The sequence below is a fragment of the Corvus cornix genome, chromosome 1A (assembly GCF_000738735.6).
Source record: "Corvus cornix cornix isolate S_Up_H32 chromosome 1A, ASM73873v5, whole genome shotgun sequence".
Taxonomy (NCBI): Eukaryota; Metazoa; Chordata; class Aves; order Passeriformes; family Corvidae; genus Corvus; species Corvus cornix.
In genome coordinates this window covers 9280039-9297076 of record NC_047057.1, presented here as the reverse complement: position 1 = coordinate 9297076, position 17038 = coordinate 9280039, and the positions used below count along the sequence as shown (strand labels likewise).

Below are 17038 nucleotides of genomic sequence, written 5' to 3'. Positions count from 1 at the left end.
GACAGCAGTTACCAGGCTCTAAGAATTATTCCAAGCTCACCTAATTAATAAAGAACAGAAGGAATCATAATTTAATTATTCAGCTTTGGCAGCTGTTTTGTGCACATCTTTCGCTCAATCACTGCAATAAAGCAAAGCTTCAGGAGCACACCTTATTTCAGGAGTAGTTCAGTGGCACAAGACAAGCCGGCAGCTGGAAAACATTTCTTTTACTATTTAATATGATGAAGACTTTTCCAGTTAATCACTACAAGCAAAAGGCTCACATCACAAATAATTAGAACAAAATTACTTTTCTTCTTAATTATTGATGTTACACTGGTATGCTGGAAGCCATGAACAAGAGAAATAGGATTTAAGAGTCGTTTCAACATCTTGCTATTATGTTTCTCATTCTCAATCTTAACAACTGCACTAAATGAAAAGAGGTTTGTGTTTCCTTACATAGATCACAACAAGGGTTTTTCACTCATCAGGTATTTGATGCTTATGCCACAAACTGCAAAGAAATACAAAGAAATCTTTGAAAGCGAGACTGGTGGCTGCTGGCTGTCAGTGGGATGGAGAGAACAGCAATCTCTCCTTGGGAACAGTCCTGGGCTTTAACAACTCAGAGAAGGAATCACCTAGTTATGGATTTGCACATCCTTCTAGTTCAAAAACTGCACACAATTCAAAAAGTATTTTAAATTTTATATAGATGAATCTTATTCTAGGCAAAGACTTATTGAAGTTCACAGCATTTTAGCATTCCCATCAGAATCTATGTTAACACGTGTAAGTTTGGGCCCTTACACTGTATTATTCACTTTCAAATTCTTTACAAATTAGCACTTCTTTGGAATTCATCTCTTTTTTAGAATTCGGGGTGGACAGACAGATATATCACAGAAGTATGAAGATGTGAAGAAAGAGCCAATGTGAGAAATTTTGAACAAGCAAAATAGCTCTCTCTTGCAAAAAAAATGAAATTAAGGCAGGTTTTTTTTTTTTTTAAAAAAAAGACAATCAGAAAGGCTCCTGCAAACCTAACCAAGAAGGCTACTGGAAAAAGAGATTAGCACTGGAAGATCACAGTGAAGAAGAGAGTATGAAGTAAATTGGAAAATATCTATTAAACTGATTTTAGTTTGAAGAAATGCATCATTTTGTTTCCCGAAATTTATGCTGTGTTGCTTGAGACTATTTCAGCTCAGCTCTCCACAGCACCATTGCACAGTACTACAGATGCGTGAACTGAGATTGCAGAAAGCACGAGAGGGCGAAACTACAAGTGTTTAAAAAGGGGTAATGGAAGATGGGAAACTTAGGCTGAAGAGGAAAGAAGGAATGCTGCAAAAAAGGGTGAAGTGTCTTGTCAAGGGTGATGCCATTCTCTGTTCACACTCAGAGAAGACACAGCAGTGAAAACTGAAGAGAAAAGCAGGAGACTATTGCAGCAAAGCAGTCATTCCAAACTTCTCCCATCAATGACCTCCTTGGTAACAGGCAAAATTTCCTGGGCCTATTTCCCCTCCCTTGCCTTGCCTTGCCTTGCCTTGCCTTGCCTTCCTTTAGTCCCTTCTCATTTTACACAGTTCACGTTACAAACTGCGATCCACCTGGCTGGGGATTGTTTTCTTTTGGTTTCACTTTAGGAAGTTTACTGAACTTGATGGCATGACAACTGTTACAGCTTCAAAAAACTATATGAGCAGAAGCCATCCTAACTTAGCTACTTTTTGCCTAGAAAAGCCCTCCAAAACTATTTCAGCAGGTATTGTACTACAAATACCTCCAAACACTTGTCCAGTGATCTAACACTGTATCAGCATTGTGCTAAACTATCCTTATGAGACCAGCAGTCTGTGTGTTATTTGGACACAGTGAACTGAAAATCACAGGTGTAAGTAAACCATGGATTCCTGCACTGAGTGAGCATTCATCAACCATGCAAATTGACTCCAAGGGCCAGGACTTCCTTCCTGCAGTAAGACACAAAGATGCTGTTCACACTGAATATAAAATATTCCTGGAGTTTAAAACACGAAAGAGGCAAAATTTCAAAAGTATGGGCATATTCTAGTTTAACCACTTGTGTTCTCAGACGATCCGAACCCACCAGCTTTAGTTCCTTGTAGACCTCCAAGAGACTCAGCTAAATGTGTGTTCCTGTACATAGACATGAATACACAAACACTATTAGATGATCTCTTTGAGCATGTATACATGTAGATACATGTATAAATACATGTGCAAGTATAAACACAGAGGAAAATTTATACAATTTATATGTGCATAAAAATAACTCCCACCCATTTAAGTAGGACCAGCACAATCTTAAAATTTGTCTGATTCTCAAATTATCACCTAAACGTTGTTTATAAACACTGAGCAATACAGAAAAGCATATCTAATATCTCAGAAATCTGTAAGCTTTAATCCATTATCTTGAAGTAAGAAAGAAGACTATTTGCTCTGTTTCATATTAAAACATTTAAAGCTTTTGAAAATACAATATTGCAGACCTCATGTACAAATAAAAGGATTTGATTAATTCAGTTGTATTTAGCTTAATATTTTCTTATCAATATAGAGATGACACGAGGAACTGAATGAATTGAGGACATTCTATTCTTGACAAGCATACACCAGCTCAATTAGATTAATGGATTTGCACTGCTCTACTCTTACCAGTACATGTAAGTCAGTGAACTGTTCCCGTGTCAGCAAAAACTACTGATGTGAATCTGTAAAGGAAATCCTGTGTTGTCCATGTCATAGTTATTTTTTCATAAAAGCAGCATTCATAGTTCACAATCATGGCATAATTCATAATATTGTAAATATTTTCACAGAAATAGAGGGAATTTTTTCCTACTGCTCTTGGTCGAATGTCTGAAGAATTTACTACTAAACTGATGGACTTTTCTTTCCAATTTTCAAGGTTAATTTATCTGTAAATGCTATGTATCTATTGCTATAAATAAAACTTGTTTTCTCTTGAACAATATTTCCTCTTGGCGGTTATTCTTGACACAGGATGCTTACTGATGTGCAACTGCATGACTTTTTAGGATAGAGCATGCTTTATTCTTCACAGAGAGTATGATGTCTGTGTTTCAAAATAAAACACAGATCAATCCTGAACACACTCTGCTTTCATCCATATCGTGCTCGTTACAGCTGCCCCCAAGACACCTAAGCAATGCCCAGACCCATTCTGTGGCACAGCATGCACAGGAACCATTCTCAAATGACTGTGCTGGCAGGTCTGCAGGAGGTAATACTCTGTCTGGCTTTCTACATGCCTCCAAGATCATCTCAACAGGTTTTGTATGCTCATATACTCTTACATGCCCCGATGTAATTAATGTAGACCCAAAACACAAGAGACCAAGAGAGACTGGAAGTATTTGGAATTAAATCTCCCATGTGGTGTGATCCCTGTATTAAGGAAAATAAGTCAAAGCAACTGCCAGCAGAAGAAATGGGTATCATCACTTGGGATTAATAAATATATTAATAATATGGTTTTGAAAACATTTCAGTCTTAATCCAGCTTCTGGGGTTTTTGCTGGTATCCCTCACCAAAAGTGAAAAGAAACCAAACCACCCTTTTTTGCAGCAACACAGCTTTAGGACAAAATATCTGCAAATACTGGTAAAATAAAACTGAAATGTTCTATTGGAAAGGTGGGGAAGTGCTCTGCAAGACTTCCTCTATGAGTATTTTAGAATGATTTAGGTCTAGAGGTCATTTAAGCTACGATGTCCATAGCAAATTAGATTAGATTAAATTTGCCTTTATGGAGAACATTCAGTCTGGCAGAAAACTTTTGCTGGAAGTTTTCTTTAAATTTTTATGTAGGAAAAATCTCACAAAAAAGGGCAAAGTACAAGAAGTTTTATGAGGTGAAAACACTAGAATTTTGTGCAAGCACAGAAGAATATCAATAGAGCCAAACTTTTTAGTTCTACTGTACTCATGTGTAACTCTTAAGAAATGCAAAACTGAAGTTACCCTCCTGAGAAGTAGTAATGCCCAAAGGACTAAGACAATCCTACCTGAATTAATAATTCATCAGGGATTATTCACCCATTTTTAAAAGCAAGGATCTGATCTGGTCATTTTTATATTTATTCGCACATTTAAAAAAAAGTTACACTTCATAGTATTTCAGTGCAATATAATTTGTGACTAAAAAATAGGAAAATTAAAACAGAATGATAGTATGTTCTACAAACACATGAATCACAGTCACAGAGGTGGCCCAGAGTTCTCAAGACTTGATAAATCCTCATATAACTCCAATGAGACCTAGATTTGTTTATTTATTTCTAGAGCTCTTATTTGCCCATAGCTGATAGAAAGAATACCTGGTAAAAAAGAAAGCAAATGCTTAACATACATTTCTGGTCAAATCAGGTAGAATTTTTAAGCATTTCTTTATATGATGTTAGGACTTGTTAGGATATTGCTAATTTTGAAGAATTTCTCTGCTCTGTGTTATGCACGTCTTTTGCTTTGTGGCTTAGTCTACAGAAATATCTGACACTACTTCAATCACATATCATCATTTGCAGGACATAAAAGAGACACATTTTCACCTTTTGTTTAAATTCTAATGAGAATTGCATTATACTCAGGAGATAGAAAGCTAAGAATTCCCAAATCCCATGAGTCAAATGCAGCTCTTAATAATAGGATTGTCTTGCACTCCCAGAGCATTTGAAAGTCTATGCAAAATGAAACATCTATTAAAATTTCTGTGGTATTTCAACTGCAAAAGAGTGCAGACATCAAACATTTTCTGTTCTCATCCATTGCACAAGCCTCTTTTCTAGGATCAGTGCTTCTTGGGAGTGTAGAAGTCTACAAAGTTTTAAATATGGAAACTTTCCAACTCCCCTGTTAGGTCCTTTTCTAAAGGTAATGAGATTTGATAAAGATAAGCCAAAATTTCATCTAGTATCTTACAGGAATCTTGGGACAAAATAAGGTAAGATACCAGGGCCTACATGATGCCAGTGGTTTTGTCATTTGGAAAAAAAAAACCACAAGTGGAGTGAAGAAACCCACAAATATCTCCACCTGCAAAAATCCAACCCATTCATCTCAGACTTTCAGAAAAGCTCTGTTTTTAATATTAAATAATACATGTAGAAGTCCATATCTATATATTCATGGTATTTGCTCTTTCTGGCAGGAAATGTTTCAAACATATTTGGGTTTAGTTTCCTTAAAAAAAAATCTCTAAGGTTTGCTATTATGAATGGCATTCCTTCTCTGAAGTAAGAACCAAACCTGAATTTCTGAATTTCTCAAACTTAGAAGTCTGCCTTCATTAAGAGAAGCTATATTTGATTCTTATGCCATTGATTAACTTTTTGTGCATATTCAATTATATCAGGTTTTTTTCAGTTTTAATTAAAAATATCATTATCTCTCTCTTCCAATTAATAAATATTGACAACAAAGTTAAGTTGGTTAATACTCTTTTTTCCCAAAATATTGGCTCATTTCCTAAATTCAGTGTAAAAAGGGTTAGAATAAAATGTGACGAGCAACAGGGAAATGAGTTTTCCTTGGAAACTGAGAAAACTAGTCAGATCCTAGTTATACTGACAAGGATAAACCACAGAAAAATATATTGTTAGCTTTGAAATGAAAACATTTCACAAAAAAGCTTACAGACAAAATAAACAGCATCCTTGAAGTCCATTTCTGATTCATCAAAGGTAGTAAAGTGCTATGAATTACTTATCCCAGATTTACATGAGCAATTGAATTTGAGGGTGAAAGGTAAAATCAAAAAACCAGCTAGCTTCATCTGTGCCACAAATTCAATGAACTCTTAGAAAATGCTCACAATAGCAGCCTGCAAAAGCTTTTCTTAGCATATTGTACTTCTCCATTTTAAACTGAAGAACCTACAGAGTGTTAATAAATTGAGTACAATAGTATATCTTGCTTTTAATAAGATGTTTGTTCTGAAAGTACATTAAAGCCTATTCAAAATGAAGGTGATAATGCATACGTATGGCAGCTTGATAATAGAAATCACACCTTTCTTTCTTTTCTTCTTACCTAGATCCTTCCTTCCACTTCTTTTTCAGAAGCTGCACATTTTTTAAATGAGTTGTCGGGTCAATAAGTAAAAAGTGAATTAGATGTCTTTAACATATTTGATTTTTCAGATAAAATGGAATGCTTGAAAGCCCTCAACAATGATTGAAGGTGTTTCTTTGCTTTACTCTAAAAGCTTTTTTGGCAAGTTTCCAACCAGTGAAGCACTTCACTGTGCATGAGAACTTTGCAATGATTTATATTATAAAGTTACACTCTTTTACTGAAGGTAAGCTTATTAAGAGATGGTAAATAACCAATACCAAAAGACCAAAAGCTAGCTCCTCTATAGCTACATATTTAAAATCCCTGCTTATATATAATAATTCTGATTGTACTGCTACCACTCTCTTCCTCATAAGCTTCCTAATTGGTTTAAAATTCCTGAAGTGTGGAGGAAAAAAAAAAAATCAAGGATTACCAGTCTAATTAATCACACTAACACTCATTGGTGCAATTCTCATACAGGAACATATCAGATACATAATTTTAAAAAAGCACGGAAGAGCTCTCCTGTGGCAGCCCATATTTTAGAGGAAAATCAATGATTTCTAGACTGAAAGACACACCTGGGAGAGTCTGGGAAGTTATAAAACTCCAGGCAAGATAGCAAGCAACAGTACTCTTAAAAAAGGTTTCTAATGACCTGGATTTTTCTTTTTAATTTTCTTTAAGATGTTTTTCTTTTATTTAACTAGTGCCTGCTAGATATTTGTAAACCAGAGGGTACACCGAGACTTTTTGAAATAAGAATCCAAACACTAAGGGGCAGGATGTTGGGGGCAGACAAGTAAACAGTGGGATCTTGCTCCCAGGAGTGAATGCCAGACAAGTTCTGCACTAATCTGGTGAGACTTATGCCATGTCTCCCAACAGGCTTCAGTGTGGACGTGTTCACAGTGGATTTCTACACCAAGATGAAACTCTCCTTACTAATGATGGAGATCCTGGGAAGCCAAGGTGAGCTTGTTCCAAAGGCTGTAGCTATTGTGTTTCCTGTCTCACTTAGACAAACATTGTAGAAAACTGCAGAAATACGTGTTCCTGCAACATTCACAGTGAGCTTTCCCGACTCGAACAGGTATAAGTGATTTGATAAACTTCAAATAAACATCAGAACAACCCTTAAACCCACACAATTTCAGTAAATATGATTTATCCTTATTTACTTTTCACCTCACCTTCCTACTACTCCCAGTGCACTCAAACAGAGCTTCATCCCCTGAGTAGAAAGATGTCCAAGTGCAATCACTGGCAAAAAAAATGTTATTTCATTCTTTTCAGTAATATAGGGCACATTTAATTTAAATTATACACAAATGAAGGCTACAGGTCACAGAAGAGGTGGCACACAGCCCTTCAGAGAATATTATCCTCCTTAAAACTTTGACCATCTGTCAATTTAAATCCGTCAATTTAAATTGATCACTTGGATGTTTTTTTCAAGTCACAGAGACCTTAGAAATGTGAGACATTATCCAAAATGAATCAAAATTAATTGAAGATTTATTTCACTGAGTTTTGGATCAAAACATTGTGTGAAGACACAGACAGCTTTCACACTTTGCCTGTGTTTAGTGTTATAACTTTCACAAAATTATAAAGTATGTATGACTTACTAGGAAAGGATCCCACACCTACTTTGCACCTGTGAGGACCAGTTCTCTGTGCTGGAGGTCTGGTGCCAAATCTCAACTGTATCATTTCTCACAGATGCTCTTTGCACAGAAGAGGATTATCAGAGGTATAAGCCATGAGAGAGCTGTATCCTCTCTCTGAAGAGATGAGAGAAAAAGGATTCTAGTTTTTCTTCTTCACAGAGTTTTCCTTCTTTCAAGAGACAAAATACGTTTAGTAAACTGCCTCTTTATAATGAAATCGCGTCAAAGCTGAAAGTTTCATGGTTTGTTTGTTTGTTTTCCACCTGAGGCTTTTAAGATACAATGTTCTAGCATTTTTGTAACATCCAAAATAAATTACAGACAGTCCTGAAAATCTCCAAACTGCAAGATACAACAGAGATACCTACTACTGCTCTGCTCTTGCAGGTCACTGCTTGGATCAACTCTGGTGATAGAAGACTTATTTTATCTTAGTTATACTTTTCATCTTCTGTTTCTTTGCTGAGCAACCTTTCACTACAGTTTTATGCAGCCAAAATTTCTACTAGAAAAAAATAAACAAACAAACCATAATTCCAAAGTAATACTCCCATGACCTTTTGTCATTATTTTTAGCCCAGTTGGTACATGAACACCAGCCTACATGTTATCATTGGAGTAAATGCTGTCTCAAAATTACCAAGACATAGAAAAACATCATTTACACAGAAGGATATAAAATAACACTACTGGTTAAGTGATAAAGCATATTGAAAGAATTTTTCATGTGGCATTTTAATGTGATAATTAATTCTTAAAAGCCTAAGTTTCACTCTCTGTATAAATAAGTTGATGTTAATAGGCCATCCATACAGACTCCCCTTTTAAAATACCAATGAGATACCCCTTATGTTTATACATGTGTAAGTACAATTAATACAGCAACCCAACTGGAAACAAAATTGCTTTATTTAACCAACCATTGCAAGGCAATCAAGTGTGGTATCAAATGTAATTGTAGAAGATTCATTCAGGGAATAACAGCAATTACTTTATGCAGAATTCTCCTTTCCTTCTTTCAATTTGCATACATTTTTTTCATGAGTCTTTATTCCAGAAAAATAATTGGACCCTCATAAGTGTCAAAACCATCCCCCTTTCAATTTGTAGTGTACAAGAAATTTCAAACTGACAAAGCTGCTTCATTTAGATACCTCTTTAGTTTGTACCTCTGAGTTGTAACTGCTTTAATCTAAAACATTCAAGCAGGTTTAACTCCCACAGCTGCATGGGCAGCTGGGGAATTGGACAGTACCAATGGAGTAGGAAACAGAGAATGGGATTTCTTCATTTGTCTGAACCTAAGCACTTTCATTTTGCCTTCATAAACTTCACAAATATTCTCTTAAGACCTAATAGTTTTCTAACAGGTAAGTATTATTTTTGGGCCATACAAGCAAACGGCAGTTCAGCTATTTTAACCAACTTTGTGCTTCATCAGGAATTAACACATCACAGTCCAATATTTCTTTTTTTCCCTTTTTAACTTAGAAGACATTTGGTATTCTTAATTATTATTCTTAATTAATAATTCTTAATTATTATTCTTAATTGCTTTGAATAACTTTATACCTTTATTAAATTAATTAGTAGTTTCCAAAATTATTTTGATATTTAATTATCAGTGAAAAATACCCACATCCATTATGATCTGTTTTTCTGTCACTTAGCTAAAACTAATGGTAAATATGTAAGATACATGCTCTTAACTCATTTTAGATTTTCAAAATGTCCAGCTCACAGCCGGATAACCAAGTTACAGAGTGCGTGAGCAACAGGCTCACATGTCAGGCACAAATGTTATAGTGAATGGGGGGACATCAGGCTGGTGATCTGTCACTGGTGGGGTTCTGCAGGGTTCCATCCTCACCCCAGTTCTCTTCAGCATCTTCATTAATTGCTTGGAATCAGGACTCGAAGGAACACTAAGGAAGTTTGCTGATGACACTAAACTGGGAAAGAGCTGTTGAGTCCCCCAAAGGCAGAGAGGTCCTGCAGAAAGACCTCGACATATTGGAGAGATGGGCAGCCATCAGACAGATCAAGTTTAACGAGAGCAAGTGCCAGATTCTGCACCTGGGATGGGGCAACCCTGAATGTGTTATAGAGTGGGAAATGAGAGGCTGGAGGGCAGGTGCAAAAGGGACCTGTGGGTCCTGGTTGAACAAGAGCCAGCAGTGCCCTGGCAGTCAGGAGGGCCAACCATTGCCAGCCGGGCAAGGGAGAGGATTGTCCTGCTCTGCTCTGCTCTGGAGTGGCCTCACCTCCAGTGCTGTGTGCATTTTTGGGCACCACAACATAAAAAAGACATTCAGCTATTAGAGAGTGTCCAAAGGAAGGCCAGGGGAATCCGTATAAGGAACATCTGAGGTCACCTGGTTTGTTTGGCCTGGAGAAAAAGAGTCTGAGGGGAGATCCCAGTGCGGTCATCAACGCTCTCATGAGGTGAGGTACTGATCTCTTCATTCTCATGACAAGTGACAGGACCCAAGGAAACAGCCTGAAGCTGAGTTGGGGGAGATTTAGGTTGGATATAAACAAGTTTTTCCCCCAGAGGGTGGTTGGGCACTGGAACAGGCTCCCCAGGGAAGTAGTCACAGCACCAAGCCTGACAAAGTTCAAGAAGTGTTCGGACAAGACTATCAGGCACATGGTGTGGTTCTTGGGGTGTCCTGTGCAGGGCCAAGAGTTGGACTTGATGATCTTGATGGGTCCCTTCACACTCCGCACAGTCTATGATTCTATGAAACTGAAAGAAGGTAAATTTAGATTAGGCATTAGGGAGAAATTCTTTCCTGTGTAGGTGGTGAGGCACTGCCACAGGTTTCCCAGAGAAGTTCCCTGGATGTGTTCAAGGCCAGGTTGAATGAGGCTCTGAGCAATCTGGTCTAGTGGAAGGTGTCCCTGCCCATGGCAGGGGGGTCAGAACAAGATAAGCTTTAAGGTCCCTTCCAATATAAACCATGTTGTGATTCTGTGATTTATAAAAGACTCAAAATTTAAGTTTTTTGCTTTGTTTTTCATTGCTTGGTCTGCTTGAAGTAGTTGGAATCTAATATACTATAATACTTAAAACAATGGAAGAAATTATACTCTCATTCAATTAGAAATAGTACAGAAAAGGGATTTTAGTAGATGTGGATTTGTATGTCTGTAAATAGTTTAATAATAGTTTTAAAGAGTCTCCTTACCATTTTTCTAAATGACAAGCAAATTTTGCTCTTTAGACAATCTGGACAGCCTTTACACTAAATCATTAGGCGAAACAAAAAAAAAAAAAAAAAAAAAAAAGAGTCTGTGCAAGTAAATATGTTTTTTTCCCTTGTACTAGCTTATTTCAAAAGACCATATCTAAGATGCTGAATTTTTATTATACTTTGACATTAACCTAAAAATAAAATCTTTAATGCTTGCATGTTTCTTTTGCTGTGAACTGTGCAAAACCCACTCATATTTAGCATAAGGTATTAGAACAGGCACCCTGGTGGTCTTTTGACTGACACATCCCTTGTATCTCTGTACAGACCTTGGTCCCAGAGTCAGCCTTCTTTGCCCTTCATTTTTTGCTTGTGTTCCACTCAAGTCAGCCCATGTACACTTCCCCAGGAGGAATGCTCCTGCTATTTTCTCCGTAAAACTCCATAGGTTATTATTCCGCTGCAATCTGACTGTCAAGGACATTGCTGATCACTAGCTCATTAGAAGCAGAAATAGCTTGTCCCATGAGTTTCTTTCTACAGTGACTCATGTGCAATGCTGCAGGAAGGGCTTTCATCACCCAAAACCAAATCCTGGATGAGAAATGAACCTCATGCAGCATGATGTAGACCATCCATAATCCTATCAGAAGTACTTTAAGAACCCTCGACTGCAGAAAGTTTCACGGTCTATCTTCCATTTTCCATCACAGCCATTAGGAGAATGAATCTTCCAGTGAAAATTAAGTTTATCAGAAAGATCTGTGTGCAAACTAATTTGAGCAGGCATTTTCTAAAAAGTAGGCCAGAAGAGAAGAAAGATTACTTCTGGCAAAAATGGAACAAATTGAATTATATTAGGCTTAATACATTCATTTGAAATTTAATTGCATAACCTAATGTCAAGGTTATTATATAGTGCACAGTGTTCTGATCCAAATTCAAAACAGTAAAGTACAATCCCAGTTTGCAGGTACTTTATTATAAATCCAACCACTATTTTTTTTTTCAATAGTGATCATAGTCTTTCCCTGAACCACAACATTAATATAAAATCACATTTCCAAATCATTTTGAGAAGTGTCCTTGGAAATGAATTCAGATAAAACCTGAAGCATCTTTGGTTTGACTGACTTCTACTGTGAGAAAATGGGTAAATAGAAAAACAAAAGCTGAGGCAGTGTTGACATGGCGCCAGAATGTACCGTAGAAGAAAAATGATTCGAATGAGATTCTGACTGTATTCACAGAGTTCTGCACTGAGTCCATCAAGCCTGCAGCTTTTATTTTCTATTCACAAGAGAGATTAGCAGAAAAGGTCGCTGCAGCATTCTTGTTGTAGCATCTCCATGGAATATGTGTTCTGTGTTTTACCGTGTATTAGAAGCTGTGCCTGGGCAGAGAGCACACTTAAAAGGATTCAGGCTGTATCCAGACTCTCTGTACTCCTAAAGCCAGTCACTCCTATGTGAATCACACAGCCTAATCTTGGGGCTTTCTTGTCAGGTTTCAGATCTCCAAGTGCCTGAGTAACACTGGATCAGAATGAACATTTACGCTGGTTTAGACTGAGTTAGAATAAATTTTCTTCATTGTAGCTAGCATGGGCTATATTTTGGGTTTGTTCTGGAAGCAATGTTGATAATTCTGGTGTTGGTTTTTTTTTTATTGCTGAGCAGTACTTTTGCACAACCGAGGCCTTTTCTGCTTCTCACCCTGCCCCTCCAGTGAGGAGGCTGGGGGTGCACAGCGGACCCCAACTGATCCAAGGGATATTCCACACCATATGGCACCATGCTCAGCAAATAATGCTGGGGGAAGAAGTAGGAAAGGGGGGGACTTTTGGAGTGATGGTGTTTGTCTTCACAAGTCATCATTAAGGGCAAAGGAGCCCTGCTTTCCTGGGAATGCATGAACACCTGCCTGCCCATGGGAAGTGCTGAAAGAATTCCTTGTTTTTCTTTGCTTCTGCATGAAACTTTTGTTTTACTTATCAAACTGTCTTTATCTCAACCCATGAGTTTTCTCATTTTTACTCTTGCAATTCTCTCCCCCATCCCAATTCAGTGGGAGTGAGCAGGTGACTGTGCAGTGCTTACTTGTCAGCTGGGTTTAAAGCACAACAAAGTTCTTAGAAAACCATTGTACATTTAACTGTATGCCACTGTGATTCTCGCGGATGTGCAAACACAGTCTCGGTTTGTAGCATCACCATGTAAAATTACCATCTACTTTAATTTCTGAAGGAACATGGAATAAAGCATAATAAATAAAATAAATTTAACACTTAGCAGGGAACTATAGCCTAAAATTAAGAAGCTTATAATCATGCATCACAATATTAATTTGGCCAGATTGGTAATAAAAAATCAATGTTGTACATTTTAAAATCATGTCACTTATTTTTCAGTAAAGTCTGAAATTACTAAAGAAGATATTTTAAGGTTTGATCACGTTTGAGCCTCTTTCAGCAGTACTAGAATACTGAGAGATGCAGTTATTTAAATATAGAAAAGTATTCTAAAAAATAGTCTATGACTCCCAAGTCATGCAGATAACCAAATCCTTCTCTATTAAGTTATTTCCTGCTTTTATTTTTTTCCTTCACATAAGGAAAAGACAACTTGTAAAAATTTTTTCTATGATTCTGTTTCAGTGTTTGGCATAAGCACACTTTTAGCTGATAACAACCATCACTCAGATGCCTTCTCTGTAATCATTCCCTGTCTGTCAAAACAAACAAATGTCTTGTGTACAACTCAGAGCTACATCCCTGGGTCTGTGAAGCTCCCGATGAGCTTCTGAAGGGAAAAGTTCACTTTATTCTCTAGACACCCTGACTGAGACTCTGTTTACTGAATTAAATAAAATGCCCATTCATAGTCAGTAACCCCATCTGTAGTAGATATATAAACAACACATTTGTAAGACTACAGTTAACATTTCAAAGAGGAAAAATCAAAGAAGGTTAAAAGGAGAAAAACCGAAGCTTACCCCAAACTCATCCCTCCACTGATGTGATGCTTGGTACTTCTCTGCTTCTTTAGCAAGGCGCTGAAAAACAAAGAGAGAGAGGACATGAATTTTAGTCTTTACTTATTCTTCACATATAAAAGTCTTTTTCTTTTACTTTTCTCGTATACATGTTTTCTCTCTTTAAATTTTATATATCTATGCTTTTTTTAGCATTTATTTGAAAATTATGTATATTTGAGTAAAGGTGAACCATCTCATCTAAAAAAAGCTATTTTCTGTATTATTTAAGTACTAATGCATTAGAAAACTTAACCTTCAGTCCAATATATTTTAAGAAGTTCTACTTAAGTTCAAAATCCATCCACATCCTGCTGAAAATTCTCCTTACACAAACTACCTTTACTTATGTTAATTAATTTAATCTACCATCCTATAACAAGTACATTTTAGAATATTAAAGCACCATGTTATGGACATTTATTTCTCCATTATATCATTTAGCTTCAATTATGGAAACTACTGACAGCCCTGTGATTATTAGGGATGCATAAAAAGTCAGTAATTTGGGACTAGCTGGAGTCTGATCTCATGGATTGAATTAGCAGCTGGAGAGTAACAGGCATGTTCCTAGAGGGCATTTCTCCCATATTTAATACTTTGAATAAAATCCAGTCTTTTCACTTAGCCCGACAGGAAGCAAAGCATAGTGTACAGGAATTCGCTCTTTCAACTCAATCTCTTGTGCAGATACATCCATTAGATTGGATGATGTGTTCCTCCTCATACAAAATTTGAAGTCTTTGAAAAAAAGCTGTTCGGATGCAATTCTTAGAAGTTTATTACAATTTTCCATACAGAAGTTGTCAAGGTAATGCACATTCTCCAGCTAAGCTGCATATGGATCCCCCATTCCTAGAGGCAAGCACCCATCCCTAAAGCCAGCTCACTCTGAAGAAGCAGCTACCTGATGTGAATGTAGTTCAGGTGGACTCAGCCATGTCCTAATTGTTGAGTGACTTACTTTGAGAACTCAATTATTTTACAGCCCAATAAAAATTTTAGCAACTGTTTTTAGGGAGTCATGGTCCCTTTCTAACAGACACAGCCTGACTATGTCCACCAGATAAATAGGGAAGAAAATGCTTACTGTGTAACAATGAGTCTGACGACCCTTTTAATATTCAGACCAATCCCTACACAAAATGAACTGGTGTCTAAGTCACATTTTCAGTTGAGTCACCTTGTCAGTTCTTGCTAACCACCAAAAGGAATATAACCAGAAAGTCCACGTAAGCTGGAATTGCAGACATGGTGCTGTCAGAACATCACCTCAGACCTGTCCCAGATTGCAACCACCTGTGCTACCTCATCCCAAGGGTAACCCCTCTCCCCTCTCTAACAGCCACCAGGATGATTGATACATTTCACAAATGAGAACTTAAGATCTTTTCCTTATTTTTAGGTTTGAAATCATTCTTTAAAACCAGAAAAAAACTCAACAAAACTGTGTGCTCTACTGCCACAAGATGTACCCCCACTCAATTGTTTTGTTGTCAATTCAAATGATTCTTAGGTGACAAAACATACCAGCACCCTACAGTCATTGTCCACTGGAGGTACCTCAACAGTAACCAAGTACCACATTAACCAAAGATAAACTACGATATCATTTCATACATTATACTGGGAAAAAGAACAGTCCAACTCTCTCCTGACTGCGCTGGACAAACATCTACAGTATTTTCATTTTTTTCATAATATACTAGAACAACTTTGTCCATCTAATTTATTTACTCAATCTAGCCTGTTCTGCATCTGAATTTGTCTATTCTCTGATAAATTCAAGCTGATTAAGTCATGTTTCACCAGATTGTAGCAAAGCAAGATATAACACTTACTACACGTGTAAATAGCTGCAGTTAACACTGTCCTCAGATTTCCTTCACACTCTGCTCTATTGCCTTAAGGTACTCTGAGAACCACAAAAGACAGCAGAACCCAAATGCACAAACTGATAGATGGATTGTGGAGAGAAATATATACTCATCATTAACACTACTAAGAATTTTCCATGGAAAGAACTGCAGCCATGCTTGAAATTCCTCAGCTCCACCAGTAGATTTCTTAGCTAATCTGCACTCTAAAGTTAAAATGCTTAAAGAAAATTTAAAAAAAAAAAAAAGTTGTTTAGGGTTGTTTTCTCTTGTCTCAAACGAAGGGAAAAAAAGACTATCACTCACAAAATAGATATTGTATTCTTGTTCTCCTTTAGAATTTTTCAGTCAGGTTTCAGTTAGAACCCATCCTAACTGCCCAAGTAACCTTCTAAAATAACCTTACGTGCAATATCTACAACACATTACACCTTAAAATAGCCTCCAAAATGAGAGGCTGTCATTTGGGACATGTGTACAGAGCTCTGCCAAAGGTAATTAAGCTCATACGAAAGTCCAAGCAAACTGTTTAGAAGCAGTAATAACCAATAAGAAAACAGCTTCTCCTTGACTCCTAGAACACCAAACCCAACACCATAATGGTAGTACATATGACAACTGTCGTGGTATCCCTCAGTGGTAGGGAGGAGAAGAGAGATTCAGCAGGCAGGAATTGTGCAGCAAGATTGATTTCTTTAATTATTTTACAACTCTTTTATAGACTTTTTTCTTCATAGTCTAATTGGTCAAAGGATCAGCCACCCCTTGGGGTGATTGGCTAAAATCCTAAAACATCCATTGTCAAAATATTTTTCTACTGTACTATAAACAAAGGTCGCAGGTATTCATAGCTTACAGAACTCTACTAATATCTTCTGTGAGAGAGAAAAGTATCTCATGGGACTGGAAAGAAGCAAGCAAAATTCTTGCTAGCAGCATATTTGTATCCACGGACAACAAGACAGGACCATGCATACAGGCTCCAGCAACAGGCTGAGACACCTTTTTGATTTCTTCATCACAGCTAACCTGAAGAACCTCTGCATTTTGCTCTACTGTCCAAAACTCACTATTTTTTTTTGTTGTTACAGTTATTTCATCAATTCTTAAAAATTTTATCTGCAATGTATCTAATACTTTAGCTGGAATGTATATTTGGAA

The 17038-nt window shown here is 36.9% G+C and overlaps 1 protein-coding gene across 10 annotated transcripts in view; it reads right to left on the bottom strand.

Annotated features, from left to right (window-relative positions):
* Positions 1-17038, bottom strand: part of CACNA2D1 (calcium voltage-gated channel auxiliary subunit alpha2delta 1) — a 365488-nt gene that overhangs the window by 181801 nt on the left and 166649 nt on the right. For all 10 annotated transcript variants that reach the window (XM_039570182.1, XM_039570172.1, XM_039570173.1 and 7 more), the window contains exon 4: positions 13962-14021. In XM_039570182.1, coding sequence (XP_039426116.1) covers positions 13962-14021 — 60 coding nt within the window. The remainder of the gene's footprint in view (positions 1-13961; positions 14022-17038) is intronic.